Consider the following 17,220-nt stretch of genomic DNA (forward strand, 5'->3'; position numbering starts at 1 on the left):
AAGAGTGATCCTATCCTCTTGATCTCACCGGCACACCGGTCACACCTCCCAGGTGCCAAGGGTAAATAGTCCAAGAATACCACTCCAATGCCATGGATGACGTCCCACGGTCCCCACTCTCATAGTCTGCAAATAATCCCCCCTCATAGTGTGCTTTCCCTTGGAACTTCCCCATAATGTTTACCAAGTGATGGGGACCAACCTCTTGTTTCTTTGTTTAGGTAACCACCCGTTGAATTTTTTTTTTTTTTAAAAAAAAATTTCTTTTTTCTCAATTTTCAATTTATGTTTTTTTAATATTTCCCACTCCGCTCCCAATTCTGTATGCTAATCTCATTTATAACTCTTGGCCCATTACTACTACCTATACGGAGTACAGGTAGATGATATCCCACATTCTCATTAAGAACTCCCGTTGGTCCAAATCATTGGCCAATGGACGATCCTTCATTTATGCAATGTCATAGTTTTACGCTTCCTTTTTATTCTAGCTTTTTTTTTTTTTTTCTTATCCGCATGATCCCAATCCATACGGGCGATCAATTCTCGGCAAAGGATGATAAAACAAGATAGTGAAATCAATAATTAACCGGCCATCAACTACGCTTCCTCCAATGACTTCCCTCGTAGGGAATCCTAAGATTGCCGAATTGAATCGGGAGGTTCAGGACCTGACGTTTTCTTGCTCTGTATGTACCTCGGGTCCTCGGGCTAATTCCCTCCAGGCACAAGAAAAAGAATTGGAAGGGAAGAAACTAAAAATAAAATGAAACGCAATCGAATAGAATAAAATAAAGTCAAAAATGGCTCACGGGGACAGGAAAAGGAAATAAGAAATGGTAATCAAAATGGCCCAGTTTCCTCAAGAGGGTTCGCGTTATTCGAAACGATCTCGTATGGCCGAAGATAGGCGAAGGCGGGAGGGGCCAGAAGGCCAGATGCAAGCTGCGATGCCGAAATTTGCAGATGGGCTTAGGCAAAGGGATCTACAAATGGAAACCCACCCCCGGAGAACGCTTTCCGGACGTCTCGTTTTGGCCTGGGCCGAGGTTAGTGACTTCAAACTTGACCTCAACTCCACCCCGTTATTTCTCGTGACCTGGAAAAATCTCGGGCAGAATTCGCTCTCCGTTTGCCAAGGTTACCGAAACCGTCACACCGAGAACAAGAGGTACATATGTACTGTATCAGGTAGCTCACAGTCTAAGCATCTTCGAGATAATGCACCTTCTCCTGCAGCAAGCGTCGCATCTCATATATGCCTGTCTGATGCATCCATTTCTCCGTAACATCCTCCGACTGTCCAACCATTCCATTCATTCCTCCTGATTTACCCACCCCACGGCTAAGGTCACTCCCATCCAGACCACCACCGTCCGTTCTTTTAACCGGCTTACCTGTCTTCTACTTCCTTTCCACCGACGTGGTACAATGGAGAGCTAACTAGGAGTCTCCACAAACTCTGTGGGATAATTACCCCTACTACTACTACTGGCGAGGATTAAGGTGTAACCCCCTATGGGGCAACTTCGTCACGTCAAGAAAACAATACCATTGCTTCCCGTGAGCGTACTGCACGGCTCATCATCAAGAATTTTCGAGGACTATCAAATACAGGGGAGGGGCATAGAAAGCAACAAAGGAAGAGAGAATTATGGAATAAGAAAATAAACAAGACGTCAATGACGATCCATCAAGGTCTGCAAAAGAACCGCCCCCGGTGGACATCCTCTACGACCCTCTCCGGTTTTTAGTCTCACCAAGATCAACGGCAGATCATCCATGGCTTATGCTATACATACACGAAACCCCGTTGGAAGAGGGAATAAAAACAAAATAGAAAAAAAAGAAATTCTTCAGCTGACAAGGGAGGCGTAAGATGCGTACGTGTCTAGAACGGGCGGAAGCCGGTGGCCTGCGGCGTGATCCCGTTGGTCTGTTGATACGGCATAGGACTTGGCACGGGCGCCGCTGGACCCTGGGTCAACATCAGCCGCGAGCCACCCAGGATCGGTGTGTTGTCCTCTTCGGTCTTCTGTGTGACTTCGCGCTTCTTGCGCTCCTCGTTGTCCTTCTTGAGCATCTCGATCGTACGCGTCTGCTCGCACAGGAAGTTGATCATGTAGGGCATGGTGAAATCGTGAAGGCCGTGGCGCCACGAGACCTCCATGATCACATCGGGACGGATAAGGTCGTAGCAGGCATACAGCATACCAACGTAGCATTCCCTGCTGCCAATGTCCACAAACTAAAATCGAAAGTTAGCAAAGTACTTCCACAGGTAGGGTGTAGCAGAAACTTACGTAGCGAAGGAGCTCCTCCACCACCTCAGCCTTGCCCGAGAGCGCCGCGGTCTCAATTGCATCCTTGTAGAGCTTGTCCTGCTTCGAAAGTGTAATCGACTTCTCCCAACGCTTATTATTGCGGTAGATGTTCGCAGCAATCTGACGGAAGAAGATCAGTTCGTGCTTCTCCAGACGCTGAGCCAGTTCCACGGCGTCGAAGTTATCGTAGTTGTCCACTGAGTCGCGCAGGGTCTTGTAATCTTCCTCCTCGATCAAGAGGTCATTGATGGCATCATTCACTGCCCTCTTGTTTTGGGTCTGGACGTTCAGGAGGAAGGGCTTGATCAAGGGTATGTTATCTGAGGACTGGAAAATGCGAACAACACGATTGACGTCAATCCTGGCGGTCAAAACCTGGAGCAGATCGGTAAGAAGCAAAGGCTGCTCTTGCAGGTAGAAGTTGAGAGCACGATAGTAAATCTCAAGATTAGCGACCTTGACGATGATATCCTTGAATGAGTGATGTTCCCAAGCGTCGGCAGCACGCTCCATCATTGCCAATGCGGCGTTATCCCACTCATCATAGTGGCAGTACAAGAACACCAGCTCTGGCCAGAGGTTGGCATCCTCGCAAGCCCGGATCATCTTGGGGATATTGATACGGGACCAGAAGAGTTTGAGGTGCTCCATGACCCGATCAGGGTGGTACTTGGAGAGCGCAATACCCAACTCAGTGAACATACCCATGTGGGCCCTCTCCAAGCCCAAGCCAGCCTCCAGAACAGAGATAAGTTCATCGAAGTAACCGTTGCGTTCGTATTGGCGAACAAGATCCTGCAGCTCCTCAGCATGGACGATGAGATTGAGACCACAGATCTGGGCAAGACGGAACTCCTTCTTGTTGACGCATGCTTCGTTGACCTGCTTCCAGACCTTGACACTGTTGGCCTTGCGGGCACATTCCACCGCAGCTTGGTAGTCTTCCAAGTGTACCAAGGTTGTGGCAAGCTTGGCCCAGTTCGAGATGCTAGTGTAGAAGATCTTGGCAGCTTCATGGTAGCCTTCCTCGTAGGCCTTGTCACCAGATGTCTCAACATCCGCAACATTGGTCGACCGCAAGAAGTCCTCAAGTTCTGAGAGTTGATCGAGTCTGGCGTAGGCGAAGGCCAAAGCAGTGTCAATAGGGGGCTCCCGCAAAGTCTTGCGTGCCATCTTGAGATACTTAACGAGATCCTCATCCTTGCCAGCGTGGGTTGCGGTTTCAATGACCTCAAGGTAGTTCGAAGGGTCACTAGCACGGATGTACGACTCGATCGAGTCAGACACACGAAGACCGTCTAGTTGTGCCTTGGCAACCTTGCTCCATACATCCGGCAACTCAACACGCTCAGCAAACTCTTGGGCACGATCAATGCTAACAATGTTCTCAACAAGGACATTGACGGCGGCAATGTAGTTGTTGACCTTCTTGTAAATTTCGAAAGCCTCCTCATACAAGCCAACCGAGATACACATTTCCGCAATTTCATCAGGGCTGAATTCGTTGAGCTGATGAATATAGTCCATCAGGCGGCCCTTGTCAGCCTTGGCAGCGGTGAGCATAAGCAGGTTCTGCAAGCTGCCATTGTCACTGAAAGGTGATGGCTCAAGGATAATCTTCTCTAGCAGCTCGATAAGCTCGCCAGGCAGGTCGGCTTCAAGGAAGGCCTTAACAGCAACAGACACCTTGTCAGGTTCCGTCGATTCAGGCACTGCAGTTGCGATGACCTGGTCAACCATGGACCTACGGTGAACATTGTTTTCACTCAAGACGAAGGACCAGATTTCCGGATCAGCCCTCTCAACGAGGTAGCGTGCCTGGGCACGATACATGGCGTTCTCGTTGGTGATGTTGATGAGCTCCAAGTCATTTTGACCTTTCCTATACGCGATATAGGCCAGGTTCGGGTCGCGCTTCTCACAGTACTTGCCGACAGTCAGTGTGTCATACATATCGTTCTCCTTGAGGAACTTCTCGGGGTCGTTATTGCTATCGATATAGATCTTCGCAAGAGCATTGTACACAGCCTGTTGCTGATTACCGGTGGCGAGAGTAGCCTCGAGGAAAGGCAAGAGCAGCTTGAGCCTATTCCGACTCTCCACCTCGTTGACAAGCTCATCAATCGGGATAACGGCTGGATCTACCGTAGAGAGAAGGTTCTTGATAATGCTCTCTTCGCAATCAACGTCCAGTAACCCTCCAACCACTGCCGGAGCACGGGAAGGGTTGACACGCTGTACGTAGACCTCAATAGACTTGTACTGCTGGTTCTGGTAGAGATAGAGAACGAGGTCGTGGATAAAGTTGAATCGATCGCAGACAATGATCAGTGGGAGCTGTTCCGTCAACTTGGCCTCCTTTAGGAAGTTCTTCACCTTTTCGGGGTTGTAGTAGTTGCTCTCACGGCAAATACGCTCAACCTCAGTGACCTGGCCCATGGCAGTAGCAGCTTCGATGTACTTGAAGTGAACCTCGGGGTCCTCGCTAAGGTTAACGATGCTTCCAAGGTAGTAGTAAAGACCTTCAGCAGTACGGTACTTCTCGAAAAGGCTGATGAGGCTACCAGGACCCAGGAGATCGGAGAACTTGGTGGCAAGCTGAACGACGGCTTGCAAATTCTGACGGATGTTCACCTGCAACATCGTATCCATGCAGTCGAGAGTCTGCTCAACAGAAAGACGACCGAAGTAATTCATCAACCATTCAGGGCTCAGCTTGTCGGTGCGGACGATGTTACGCTTGATGGCTGTAGGATCATCAGTGTTCTCCAGGGCGCGTTGGATGAGGCCAGCATTCTCGCACAGCTGGGAAATTCTTGGGCGATCGTAGTGGGTGAAGATCTCGTTGCCAAGGATAGCATCAGCCACTTGAGGGGCGTTGACCAGGTTCATCTCAAGTAACCGTGTCTGCAGATGACCATGCTCAGGCTTGTTATCCTTGAGGGCATCCAACAAGAAAGAAGTCGCCTGCTGGATCATGTTCTGAGACAAGAATACGTCCACAACACGATCCAGGTCGATCAGTGCACCAGATTCCTCGTTGGCGAGCTGAGCAGCAAATTCGGCACCCTTCTCAGGGTTCACACGCACAATATGCTGCAACAGCTGGGTATAGTCAGGCTGATAACCGACCTGCTTGGAGTACGCGAGAATCTTATCGAATTGCCCAGTCTCTGCAAAGCCAGCGATGACCTTGTGAGGAACATTGGCTTGCAAGTAAATCTGCAGAGCAAGGTTCATGTCATAGGGTCGAACAATATCTCCAAGTTCCTCGGAGCCCTCCAGCTTTTCTTCACGCATCCACTTCTCAAGGAGGTGCTTCCGGTTTTGCTGCAAGACGGGGCGGACGAGCTCAACACTCTCGTATTTGTTCAGAGATCCCTTGTCCAAAAGCATTCCAAAGTACTGGAGGATAACAGACATTTGCTGCCCGGTTTGAGGAGCATTCTTGAAGCGGTTGATGGTTTCCGGAGTGCGAAGGAATCCGCGGGGCGAGTTTGCGGCGATCTTAGCAGCCTCAGAGTAGTTGCCCTGGGCAAGGAGGTTGTCAAACTGTTGCTGGTAGAGATGGTCCGCACCGGCAAGTCCAGCCTTGGAGGCAAGCCTCACTGCAAGCCCAGACATAGCAGGGTTCTCCATCAAGTACTGAACAATCGTGTTCTCATCAACGCTGACGGACAGAACCTGACCCTTGCGGTTCACACCAACCAAGCCAGCCGAATCTGAGTCGGGCGCGGTAGTGAAAATGGTCTCGCTGGAGATCCGGTTCATGAAAATGCAGGTGCCAGTCTCGAGATCATAGAGATGAATGAAGCCATACTTGGTGACAAGATACACGACATCGTACTTCCGAGATACTTGCATCGCCACCGGGAAATCATTGACAGCCTCTTGAGGGAAATACACCTCGACAGCCTTCTTCTGGAATCGGGGGTTCGGATCTTGGTGGTCAATCTCGGCGATCTGTAACTTGGCACCGGTCTGGGTCCGAACGGCAAAGGTGAAGAGCTTATGTTCCAAAGGAGAACCCTCGACTCGAATCGAAGCGAAGGCGGCAGCATGTCCTTCGATGAATTGCGAGATCCCACGTTCCTTAGAGTACAGCTGCATCGAGCCCACAACACGCCCCTGCTGCTGGCTGATTCCAACTACTACCATCCATTTCTCATCATCGTTAACGCGATAGTTGATAATTTGGCACCCCTATTAAATATCAAGATATCAGCTTTCCAGTTCCAATCGCTTGTTTACGTGTGTTCGATGCATATGACGTACGCTCAAGTTAGGGAGTCGGTCGAAGATCTTGAGTGGCTGAGACTGTGTAGGGTCGAAGACATCCCAGTGGTAAACGGACGAGTCCGTTACCAGACCCAGGCACTTGTCGCTGAACCACTTCCAGTAAACAACATCCTCATTCATCACCGCTGACTTCAGCTTCTGTTTCGCCCCAAGATCGAAGATTTGGATTGTGCGGCCTTGAGCCTTCAAAGCGATGATGTTTTTGGTCCAGTGCATGATAGCACTATCGGCGTTAATTGGCCGTTTGAGGATTTCATTGTTATTCTTTAAGTTGATGATGATAACTTGAGGTTTATCTTCTTCATTGAGCTTTTGCCGAACGCAGACATAGTGATCCGATTCTAGAGTCTGTTGCGAAGAGGGGGGCAATTAGCACACTGTAGATCAATTGAGGGGCAACGGTGCAGTATGTGTGTGGGACTTACACATGAGTTGAACCCGATAGATGCCGGCTGGTAAGAGTAGCAACGTAAGTAGATGTTGACAACAGTTAGGGTGGGTATGGTTGGGCGCGACTAGCACCGCAGCCTTAAAGACCACGAGCTGGCAGTGCGACAAGACATACCGCAATTTCAGCATTTGTCAACTGCAAGTATAGAAACACGGGTCAGCTTCCCATCACTAATCTGATAGTATTGAAGTCAAGGGTCGGAGAATACATTAATAAGCTCCGTAAACTTGATGGGGAGAGGAGCCATATTTACGTAGGCCGCAGGACGACCTCACCCAACCAACGAAACGCCACGCAAATAAATTCCACCGGGTTATAAGGAAAGAGAAAGAAAGAGAATTTAAAATTGAAGCTAAAGACGGAATGAAGGGAAAGAAGTAAGAGGGGGAGGAAAAGGAGGCTTTGAAACAGGGAGAGGGTAAGTTGATGATAGACTGGGGAAGCGGAAGTGACCTCAGGAGACCGGCGCGGCCGTCGTTGCTGAGGTGTCGCTTATGGGGCGTCACGTGCAGCCAGGGGCAGATAGAGTGAGATGGTCTGGACCTGCTTTGAACAACCAAAGACACTGATCTCTGAATTATAATTGAATCTAAAAGCAGAGAACGACTCTTTATCTCAAGCGAGTCAAGTTTATAAGATAATCATTCATTTAAATGAACGATCGAAACCATTGTCTTTTTCTTAGACTAAGAATTCAACTGTTGATCGAACAATGAATCGAAGTTACCCACTGCCCATTCACCTCTTTTAGAGAGATATGTTCATGTGACTCACTTTATTGTCAGCCCGATGGTTATGTCCAAGAAATACGAAAAGTGAAAGGAGCTCTAAGTACTTGACTCCTTTGCAATTGCTTTGTACCGTAGTGCACCTTACTTGGTAGTGTTATGACATGGACTTCAAAGACAGAGGGACAAACGCTAACACACGCTTAATTACTCACAAATAAGATACAGACTACTCTTATAATTCTAAGGGTTCAACTGTAAGTTTCATCGTAATAGCCTTCATTATCATAACCCCGTTCATTCGTCACGTCCACCTGCATATGGTACATAGCATCCCCACACCCGGTCCCAGAAGGCTGCAAGGGCAAGCTCATCCATTTCATACATATCCACATTCTCAAGCTCCTTTGACGAAAGGCAGTCTATTGCTTTCTCCCATCTAGTAGCCCAGTCCAAACTGGACATCGCCCGGTTCCCCGGTCTAGAACATTTGTTAGCCGTATACACAGATCCTTCACGAGTCTATATCTACCTTAGCTTCAATTCCACTCGAGCTTCCCACCCATTTCCTCTATTTAGACTAGTTAGTATGGTGCGATTCACAAACCTGAAAGATAGAATGACATACCTCGAAGCCCAAATACGGTCATGGCGAGTAGTCTTCTCGTCTAAGCCGTGTAGCACGTCGGTTTGGCGCCTGTCTGTGTCATGCGAAGAGAATGTTTCACTATGCGAAGGTTTCTCCCGGATAACCTTATCTGTATTGGGGAGTCTGGAAAGGTGCACCTGCTGCCTTGGTAGTTCTATGGCAGCACTGATAGGCGCGTCAGTACATTGATAAGCAATCACTTGACAAGGCTATTCAGGATATACGCAGGTTCAACCTGGCATTACCAACATACACATGTGCCTCCTCCTTAGGCTCTGATGCGCTTTGTACCGGCCCCATCCAGGAGCAAAATTGCCGTCCTGCGCAGAGACTCAAGGCGCTGCAGCTGCCGCCCGATATTATGAATAAAAACAACGAGGTCTTGACCATCATAATAGTGTTTTCTCAATTGAGATTCAAAGTTAACGTCCTGTGGACGAGAGAGTCTCTCCGGGGGGCTGCTCTTGCCCATATTTCTTTGTTTCCTCCTGTGGTACAGTATATTGTCGAGTATCGACTTCCCGAACTACCCGAGCTTACATCGTGACGTCAAAGAATATAGAATCAATGACACACCCCACGGATTACAGTCTATCGTTTACTGAAAACAGACTCAGTTACATGTAGTGTCTCAGGGGCAGTCCATCAGGGGAATCCGCTGTCTGGCTACAGCATTTCAGGGGAACAGCACCATAACATGTGCCATATTGTATAAAGGGTTTCGAGCGATTGATGACCTTCGGGGTGTACCGTGCAGAACTGCGCAAATTGATGGAATTAGGTGGTTACATACACACAATCCATAGGAAACAAAAGAATATATCTCTCCTCAGGCATCCTTTGTGTTGATTTTTGTTCGTTTGTAGTCATTCAAGTTCCAGTGATGACGCGCGCACTCTAGTCGAGTATGTACATTCCATGGGTTGCTGTGGTTGAAGACCTCGGCAACGAAAACTCAATTGATTCCCTCCTCTAACACCCCCTCATTTTCTTCAGGTAGAAAAGACAAGAAAAGAAAAGAAACTGAATAAGGGGGAAAGGGAGGGGGAATAAAGCATCCGTATCCCCCGTCTGGAATAGATATAGAGGTAGAAGTGTAATGTCTCGTCAGTGTTACTCGCAACGGTTTATGTGATGATTGACGGTAACACTTCCTGATCAAGTAAAGACTTTCACGCATTAAATTACGGAGTACGGCCTGAGGCAGGTTTCCGCCTACTGATCAGATCTATAAATGCGGAGACGCAAAATGGACTCCAAATGGCAGATGGTCTCAAACGACATTCACATATCAACATAAACCCGCTTTTCTATGGTTGTGTCACGACTCTAAACTCAGCATACTTTTACAGGATGAGAGCATATTTGGATTACAAAAGTTCAAGACTATATGGGGTTGGTCAAATGTCTTCAAATCAAGCTAGAATCTTACAGAGCCTACGCACAATATGATGTCGATTCGAGGCGTCAGAGGGAGGAAAAGAAATACTGCTCAGTTGACTCCCAGAATCTCAGAAAAGCTATTGAACTATGCTAAAAGAAGGCCTAATCCTTGCTGGATGTCCTTTTTCTAGCTCTGATCACCCTACTCCGCATCCTTCGTCGATCGGTTGATAGGGGGTCTACATGGCACGCTAATCTAGGAATAGGCAGCGATGGCCTTCTTGTATTCCGCATCAAGTCGCGCAGCCTCATCAGAAATAGTGGATGCGTCACCCGAAGTGACCTTCGACTGGAGCTCAGTTGACAGCTGGCCAGTAAGATCATGGAGGGAGTTGAGATCCGATACGACAATGCTGGTAACGCCAACAGAGTCAAAACCGGATTTCTACTAATCTTGTTAGTGATCTATCTCTGTGGAAAGATTCACGGCTGGTGATAACGCACCTTGGAAACGAGATCGTTGAGAACGTTCACAATGCTAGGCTCCAGACCAGTCACAGCATTGGTCACGCTTGTGCTGTCAGCAGCACTGAACGCAGTAGACGCTTTCACATCGCTGACGGTTTGCTTCAACGCCGTCTCTACTTGGCCTTCCTTCTGCTGGACGCCCAAGGCACCATTGAGCGTTCCATCGAAGCTCGAAATAGCAGAGCCGAGAGCCGACAGGTCGGTTGAGAGTGTGTTAAAATCAGCGAGGACAGCGGATGCATCTCGCTTGTCGAAAGGAATGGCGGAAGCGCCAACAGACAGAAGGACAGCAAGGACGTGTTTGGCAAGCATTGTGTTCAGGTCAAATTGAATGCAAGTAAGGTTTCTTCGGGCTGATTGTGTGTTTGAAAGAATGATTCTTGCTTCTCGAGATCCAAAAAAAAGCGGGAATTCGAACCCCTTTTTATACCCCAAACCCTGGATGAGAAGACAGAACCCCCCTTCTCCATGTCAATTCTTCCGCTAAGCTAAAAACTCACGATTCGGAGGACTCCACGATGTCCGGCGGGGTATGAACGAGCAACTTCTCTGTGGATGGTGGACAATTTGATTTCTAGTTACTATAACTGCATATGCTATGATTAGCACCATGCAGTGCAGAATCACATCAGCAAGCCCGGGAGGTAAAACTGAATCTCTGGTGGACTCAGATGCAGCAGGCGCTGCCACTCCCCAAGATCTGCTTCTACTTGTTGATCGTCTCAAAACCAACCAAAAGCAATCTAGGGCCGTAATAGAAGGATCCTATCTTAATGGTTTTCGATGTTTTCTGTGGTACGTTCGTACCAGCATTGTTCATAATTCGTTGACATACCATGATCAAATCATATCACATGGTGACTTCTCTTCAGCTGCACCTCGGCCAACCACTAATTGCTGGAAAAAAAAGAACTGCAAACGCCCGTCGACGTTCTCTCACTGGTGCCCGATAATTTACTATCCAGGGCAGGTTAGCGGTTGCATCCAGGGTGTACAATCTAGGCCGGGTTAGCTTTGAAGGAAGTGGTCTAAAAAGTTGGTCTGTTGGCTGCTGATCCTCCACATCCTGCTTAGGGCCGGAGAACTAGTGTCCTTACCCCAGTCCAAACAATCACCTTGTCTTTGGCATTCGCGGTGGCCCATGTTCCGGACTCGTTCGTAGTTGTCTTTCCAGACCGAGTCTCTCAAGACTATCCTAATAACTTGCAAGGACCAGAGTGGGTACTATAACTTACCCAAGGCAATGTGAGACATATCGAACCACTTTACTCACAAGACACTCCGTCTAAAACTCTAGGTACTAATCGAAGTGCCTGCTTAGCTGCTCAGGGCAAAGCTCCCTGTCTGGGGAGGGTGGAGAGTCAGTGCGCTGGGACAGCGATCTCTCTTGTGAAGAAGCCGATCGAAGATGCTGTAACTCTAAAGCAGAACGACAATGGCATTCCCACTGATACTGGAGGTACATGATCTGCCATTGCAACATGGAGACAGTTGTTACTTTTCTCTAGTACCGCGGCTTACTGGGATACGATGCCTAAGCTGTAACTAATGGCGGCTGATCAGGAGACTTTCAGCATTGCCCTCGGTCTGCTCCTCCCACCCATGAATAAGGAAATTGTGTTAACAATTCTGAATACTCTCTCTGTTTGGTTTCGTTATCGTACACTTTGGCCCAGGCTGGTAAGAGCATATAAACTCCTTGGTCGCCATGAGAAGAACGACAGAAGGGAGTGTACCCTTTTACCTCACCACAGGCTGTGCTGTCTTTGCCGCCAGATCGTCAACTTCAAGGACGCAGTCGGATCCAAAGTTTTTATTTTACCCTTGGTCAAGGCGCAGCAGTTGGGTCAGTATCGAGGCGGTGCTACTTACAGTGTAGGCCACGGTCGATCAAAGAACGACATACGGACCTCAAAGTAGCATATACACCTCTTTCTTCCAACATCGTCCAATTCTGGTATGAAATCAAATCCCCACGTCTAGAGAACATAACGGATTTGGTGACTCACGGCAACATCAGTTCCGAGATTGACCCAGAGAAAGTTGCATGTGAAGTTGACACTAGTGAGGTTCTTAATGACTAACACTTGCGTGATGCAGGCTTCCTATGGAAAAATCCAGTGAGTACGAGTATCATGCATAGTGTATGTCTGCGGGGAAGTTGCCCATACAGAGCAAGAATCATGACCAAAAGTAGATGTTTCTGTACCTCATCAGTCCGATTGGTAGGTATCGGTATACAGGATTGTATATGTGGATCAGAGGAGCGGTTGCGAGAGCCAACGTGCCAGCATGTCCACCGCGTTTAACTGGAAACTCCGTAGATACTATCGAGTTACCCCTCATGCAAGGTGGTCGGCATACCACCGATTAGCTGACCATCAGCAGCGCTCGTGGAGACCGCGACGCAGTCCAGATTGTTCTGGTTCTAGCCTTCAAATGCATCTGCAGGAGTACCTATTAAATACCGGGGCTACTAGTGTGCTAGTTCGCGCTGGTAGCGTTGCATTCCGGCCCCAGGCACTTCCATGTCAACCCTTGTATCCGGGATGGTCCGCAAACCATCGGGGCTGGTCTAGGGATAATGAGAGTGTGGGGCGAAGTAAAGGGAGGGTCTCGTCTCACTCCACGCGGGGAATAGCTTCTGGGGTTTCTTCACTGTATGGACAACAAGGAAGCGATGTAACCATGTGAGGTGACTTGTTCAACTCATTGGGTCCACAACATGGGACAAAATCCCATCCCAGGTACAGGATTCGATACCTAGTCCCGACAATTACTACGAAGAATATGGGCGTCGACAGCAGGCTATCCAAAGTTCATTGGTAACGTATCGATGATGCTGGACCCCAAAACGAAGTTCGAGTTTGGCCATGTAAGGCATACTCCTGGGGAGACAATATTCATTTCCAATGGGACGAACAACGCCGAGGATAGTGATAAATAAGTATGTTAATAAAAAAGATAAACGCAGAGCAAAAAGAGATGACAACTGCTCCCACGCGGATTTGAACCGCGGACCTCATGATTACTAGTCATGCGCTCTACCAACTGAGCCATAGGAGCTGGATTGTTGAAAATGTCTCTTTTTCAGAACTAAGTAAGGGTATCATAACACTATGCACAACGATGTCATATTAGTGTCCTACTACAGAGTAGTAGTACTGGTTAACACTTTTGTGATCGGATGTATATGAGCTCTTATTCTGGAGGTTAGGAATTTCTCTCGTGCATCATCAAGCGAATGTCAATACGGCCCTAGCATAGTCAGTAACTTACCTGTCTGCTTCCCGCTACCTGCGATTTAGATTCCCGGTTTTCTGTTTGCACCATGTCCTCCAAAAGAGTGCATCCGCTGGTGGGGTCGTATCAATCGTATCAGTCGATATAGTAACAACATGCTGGGCCTCACTTTGACTTGGGTTTGGCCGATTTCATTAATGGGTGCCCTTCTAGCCGGTCACGAGTTGGCCTCGTCCAGGTAGCATTGTTCAACTGCTTGTGTGTAGATGTGTTACATGTGCAGCTTGTAGTGAGGAGATTGGGTATGTGGATTTTGGTCAACCTCACGTCTGCAGGTGTTCGGTGATCTATGGTACATACTTTAGAATGATGAGGAATACGAGTTCCTTGGTGAAAGGTAAAATTCTTGAGTTCCTGGTAAGTTTATAGACAAGGAAAGGCCTTTTATACTGGCCTACAATCATGTGGTTGCAAACAAAGAGCCTTTGGGTTACTGCTGTCCATATATATATATTATCGGTTCGGTAGAACGGGACCGGACCGGGTTCCCTGGGCCATTTTAACAACCAGGGAGGACTTGAGACCACCAGGAATCCTATATGTATTGTGGATGATAACGATCAAGCACCAAATAGCGTAGAAGATTAGACTAGCAGAACATATGTGCCTAGGATTTATATAGTATGTACATACCTACTTCAAAGGGAAATCAAGATTTGAGAAAAACTAGTTAGAATATAGATTTAATTATTGAAACCGCATTCAACAATCTAGCTCCTATGGCTCAGTTGGTAGAGCGCATGACTAGTAATCATGAGGTCCGCGGTTCAAATCCGCGTGGGAGCAGTTGTCATCTCTTTTTTGCCTTGATCTTTTTGTCTTTTTCTAAACCGCGATCGACTGTCTGATTCACTTGATGGACATCCCATATGATTTACCTGGACATTGTCTAGGTGCGAATGGAGGCCTATCCCGTTGTCAACCCTGGGCAGCTACCCCCCGACTCATTCATCATCAGCATTCACATAGTATTGCACAATTGAACTTTTCTTTTATTGCACTCAAGAGTGCTCGGTATCAAGTCATGAGAAAATAGACTAACGTCGTCACATAAACACTAGCATAACATTTGGACTATCTCATATCAAGCGATGGTAATAACCTAGTGGTGGAAGAGACGAGTACCCTGCTCGACGAAAACAATGCCAAGCTTCTCCGCAGTCTCGAAGACAGGGCCATCGTTCTGGCTACCGCTGGGAGCAGCGATGTACTTAACGCCGGAGCGGGCTGCGCGGAAAACATTGTCGATGAAAGGGAACTAGTGTGGGGTGGGTCAGCAAGGAGGATTTTATGGATCAAAGGAAAACCAGAGAGATGACTTACGAAAGCATCGGACGAGATGGCAACCTCGCTCAGCTTCTCGAGCCAGGATTCCCGCTCCTCCTGAGTGAATGGAGTAGGGACTTCTTCGAAGACACGCTCGTACTCGGCCTTCTCTGCATCGTTGCGAGGGGTGTTACCCGAGCAGAGCAAGTCAATGGCGTTGGCCTTGTCAGCACGCTTAGTGCCCTTCTTCCATTTAATGTTGAGGACACGGTCGTGGAAGCGCATCCACCAGTTATCAGCCTTGTCACCGGCCAAGCGAGTGCAGTGGATACGGCTCTGCTGGCCAGCACCCAGACCCACAACCTGGCCGTTGAGGGCGTAGCAGACAGAGTTGGACTGAGTGTACTTCAGAGCGATGGTGGCTACAGTGAGATCCCGCAAAGCAGAGTCAGGAAGGCTCTGGAGGTCCTTAGGGGTCACGATGGTGCTGAAGGTCTTCTGGGGAGAGATCACCACATCGTTGCGGTGCTGAGAGAGCTGAACACCGTACAAAGTACGGGTCTCCTCGGCTGGAGGAACGTAGGACTCGTCCATCTGGAGCACGAGGTACTTGCCACCCTTCTTCTTGGAGAGGATCTCAAGAGCCTCAGGAGAGTAGCCTGCGGCGATGACACCGTCCGAAACCTCACGCGAGATGATCTTGGCAGTGGGTACATCAACAACGTCACTGAGAGCGAGGATGTCACCGAAGCTGGACATGCGGTCGGCACCACGGGCACGAGCATAAGCCTGAGCCAGACCAGAAGTCTCGATACCGGCGATATCATCAACCATGTAGACCTTACGCTCCTTCTCGTTCAGGGGCACACCGACGGCAGCACCAGCGGGGGAAACATGCTTGAAGCTAGCCGCAGCGGGGTAGCCCAGTGCCTGTTTGAGCTCCTTGACCAAAGCCCAGGCATTGAGAGCGTCAAGCAGGTTGACGTAACCGGGAGAGCCGTTCAGGGCCTTGAATGGAAGCTTGCCCTGGAGCATGTATGCCGAAGCAGGCTTCTGGTGGGGGTTGGTACCGTAACGCAGAGCAATGTGTTGCTCACCGTTGCCCGCATACTGCTTACGGAAGAAACCAGAGATGGCAGTGTCGTAGTCTGCGGTGTGCTCGAAGGCCTTGAGGGCATACAACTTCCGGCTGGACTCGGTAATCTCGCCGGCATCGAGCTCCTTGAGGAACTCAGGGTAGTCCTGAGGGTCGGAAAGGATGGTGACGCGAGCGTGGTTCTTGGCCGCAGCACGGAGGAGGGTCACACCGCCGATATCGATCTCCTCGACGGCCTCTTCGATAGTGACATTGACCTTGTTGACGGTCTCCTTGAAGGGGTAAAGGTTGCAAACAACAAAGTCGACCTTCGCGATCTTCTGGTCGGCCAGATCCTTCTCATCGGACTCAATGTCGCGAGCGAGGATACCACCGTGGACAGCGGGGTGGAGGGTCTTGACACGGCCACCAAGCATTTCGGGAGCATGGGTGATAGCAGAGACGTCCCTGTAGGTTCGATACATTAGCTCCAACAACTGTCATCTTATCTGATAAGCATGTGTGTAGACAGGGAAGAACTCACTCGACAGGGAATCCTGCCTCACGGATCATCCTGGCAGTGCCACCGGAGGCGAGCAGACGGACATTGTTCTTGGCCAGGCCCTTGGCCAGGTCAAGCAGTCCGGTCTTGTCATAGACGGAGAGGATAGCTGTAGTAGATATCGCGTGTCAGTCGGTGAGCGCCTCAATATCCATAAGAGTAACAGAAATGTCAACTGTGGGGAAGCATTCGGACCACATCCACACCACTTGGTAAGCAATGCAGTTCCAGACTGCAAAGATCAATTCAATTGTCTTACCTGACTTTTGTTGAGACATTTTGAGACAGCGACCGCGAGAGACACTAGATCACGTCAAGGTCAGGGACCAGAAAGACAAGAAAAAGGAAGGGAAAAGAAAATTGAAGGAGGGGAAAAATTTATCCCCACGACCCCTCCACAATCAACACTGCAAGCAGTCGGAGGGGCACACCCGGGGAACAAGAACCACAACAACATCGAAGGGAAGGGGATTATTTACCTGAAGAACAAGCCTGTTTCTGATAGGAGGGTAACAACAGGTGTTGAGAGTTGCCGCCTGGAACTCAGACTGATCGAATCCTGGTTAATAGACTGATACTCTCTCTTCCTATACCTTATACCTTCAGATACTTTTCCGCGGGGTTCATTCGCCGCTTTCGGACTAGCATGCCT

The 17,220-nt window shown here is 48.8% G+C and overlaps 5 protein-coding genes and 2 non-coding genes across 7 annotated transcripts; 2 read left to right on the forward strand and 5 right to left on the reverse strand.

Annotated features, from left to right (window-relative positions):
* Positions 1–166: 166 nt before the first annotated feature.
* On the reverse strand, positions 167–7,525 carry F9C07_2150530 (vesicle coat protein clathrin, heavy chain). The gene is made up of 6 exons (XM_071509228.1): positions 7,283–7,525; positions 7,189–7,209; positions 7,049–7,075; positions 6,600–6,971; positions 2,304–6,527; positions 167–2,248 (listed from the first exon to the last, which is right to left on the reverse strand). Exons 1-6 carry the CDS (start codon positions 7,319–7,321, stop codon positions 1,892–1,894), a joined length of 5,040 nt encoding a protein of 1,679 aa, XP_071365021.1. The 5' UTR covers positions 7,322–7,525; the 3' UTR covers positions 167–1,891.
* Positions 7,526–7,544: 19 nt separating this feature from the next.
* Positions 7,545–9,475, reverse strand: F9C07_1399512 (uncharacterized protein). Its single transcript, XM_041290879.2, has 4 exons — positions 8,705–9,475; positions 8,431–8,616; positions 8,335–8,373; positions 7,545–8,283 (listed from the first exon to the last, which is right to left on the reverse strand). Exons 1-4 carry the CDS (start codon positions 8,842–8,844, stop codon positions 8,100–8,102), a joined length of 549 nt encoding a protein of 182 aa, XP_041144555.2. The 5' UTR covers positions 8,845–9,475; the 3' UTR covers positions 7,545–8,099.
* A 615-nt stretch (positions 9,476–10,090) lies between these two features.
* F9C07_2104794 (hydrophobic surface binding protein A) lies at positions 10,091–10,674 on the reverse strand (the record flags this gene model as incomplete). Its single annotated transcript, XM_041290880.2, has 2 exons — positions 10,091–10,279; positions 10,339–10,674. 2 exons carry the CDS (start codon positions 10,672–10,674, stop codon positions 10,091–10,093), a joined length of 525 nt encoding a protein of 174 aa, XP_041144556.2.
* A 1,236-nt stretch (positions 10,675–11,910) lies between these two features.
* On the forward strand, positions 11,911–12,446 carry F9C07_4948 (uncharacterized protein; the record flags this gene model as incomplete). The annotated part of the gene is made up of 3 exons (XM_071511291.1): positions 11,911–11,947; positions 12,079–12,319; positions 12,383–12,446. 3 exons carry the CDS (start codon positions 11,911–11,913, stop codon positions 12,444–12,446), a joined length of 342 nt encoding a protein of 113 aa, XP_071365022.1.
* A 909-nt stretch (positions 12,447–13,355) lies between these two features.
* F9C07_t121 lies at positions 13,356–13,428 on the reverse strand. The gene has a single exon. It is a non-coding gene; the product is annotated as a tRNA-Thr (tRNA).
* Positions 13,428–17,168, reverse strand: F9C07_2281963 (AICAR transformylase/IMP cyclohydrolase/methylglyoxal synthase). The gene is made up of 6 exons (XM_041290881.2): positions 17,048–17,168; positions 16,828–16,871; positions 16,551–16,677; positions 14,989–16,474; positions 13,966–14,923; positions 13,428–13,909 (listed from the first exon to the last, which is right to left on the reverse strand). The coding sequence occupies exons 2-5, from the start codon at positions 16,844–16,846 to the stop codon at positions 14,768–14,770; spliced, it is 1,788 nt and encodes a 595-aa protein (XP_041144557.1). The 5' UTR covers positions 16,847–16,871; positions 17,048–17,168; the 3' UTR covers positions 13,428–13,909; positions 13,966–14,767.
* On the forward strand, positions 14,379–14,451 carry F9C07_t99. Its single transcript has one exon. It is a non-coding gene; the product is annotated as a tRNA-Thr (tRNA).
* Positions 17,169–17,220: the final 52 nt, after the last annotated feature.

Source organism: Aspergillus flavus, chromosome 3, assembly GCF_009017415.1.
Source record: "Aspergillus flavus chromosome 3, complete sequence".
Lineage (NCBI taxonomy): Eukaryota > Fungi > Ascomycota > Eurotiomycetes > Eurotiales > Aspergillaceae > Aspergillus > Aspergillus flavus.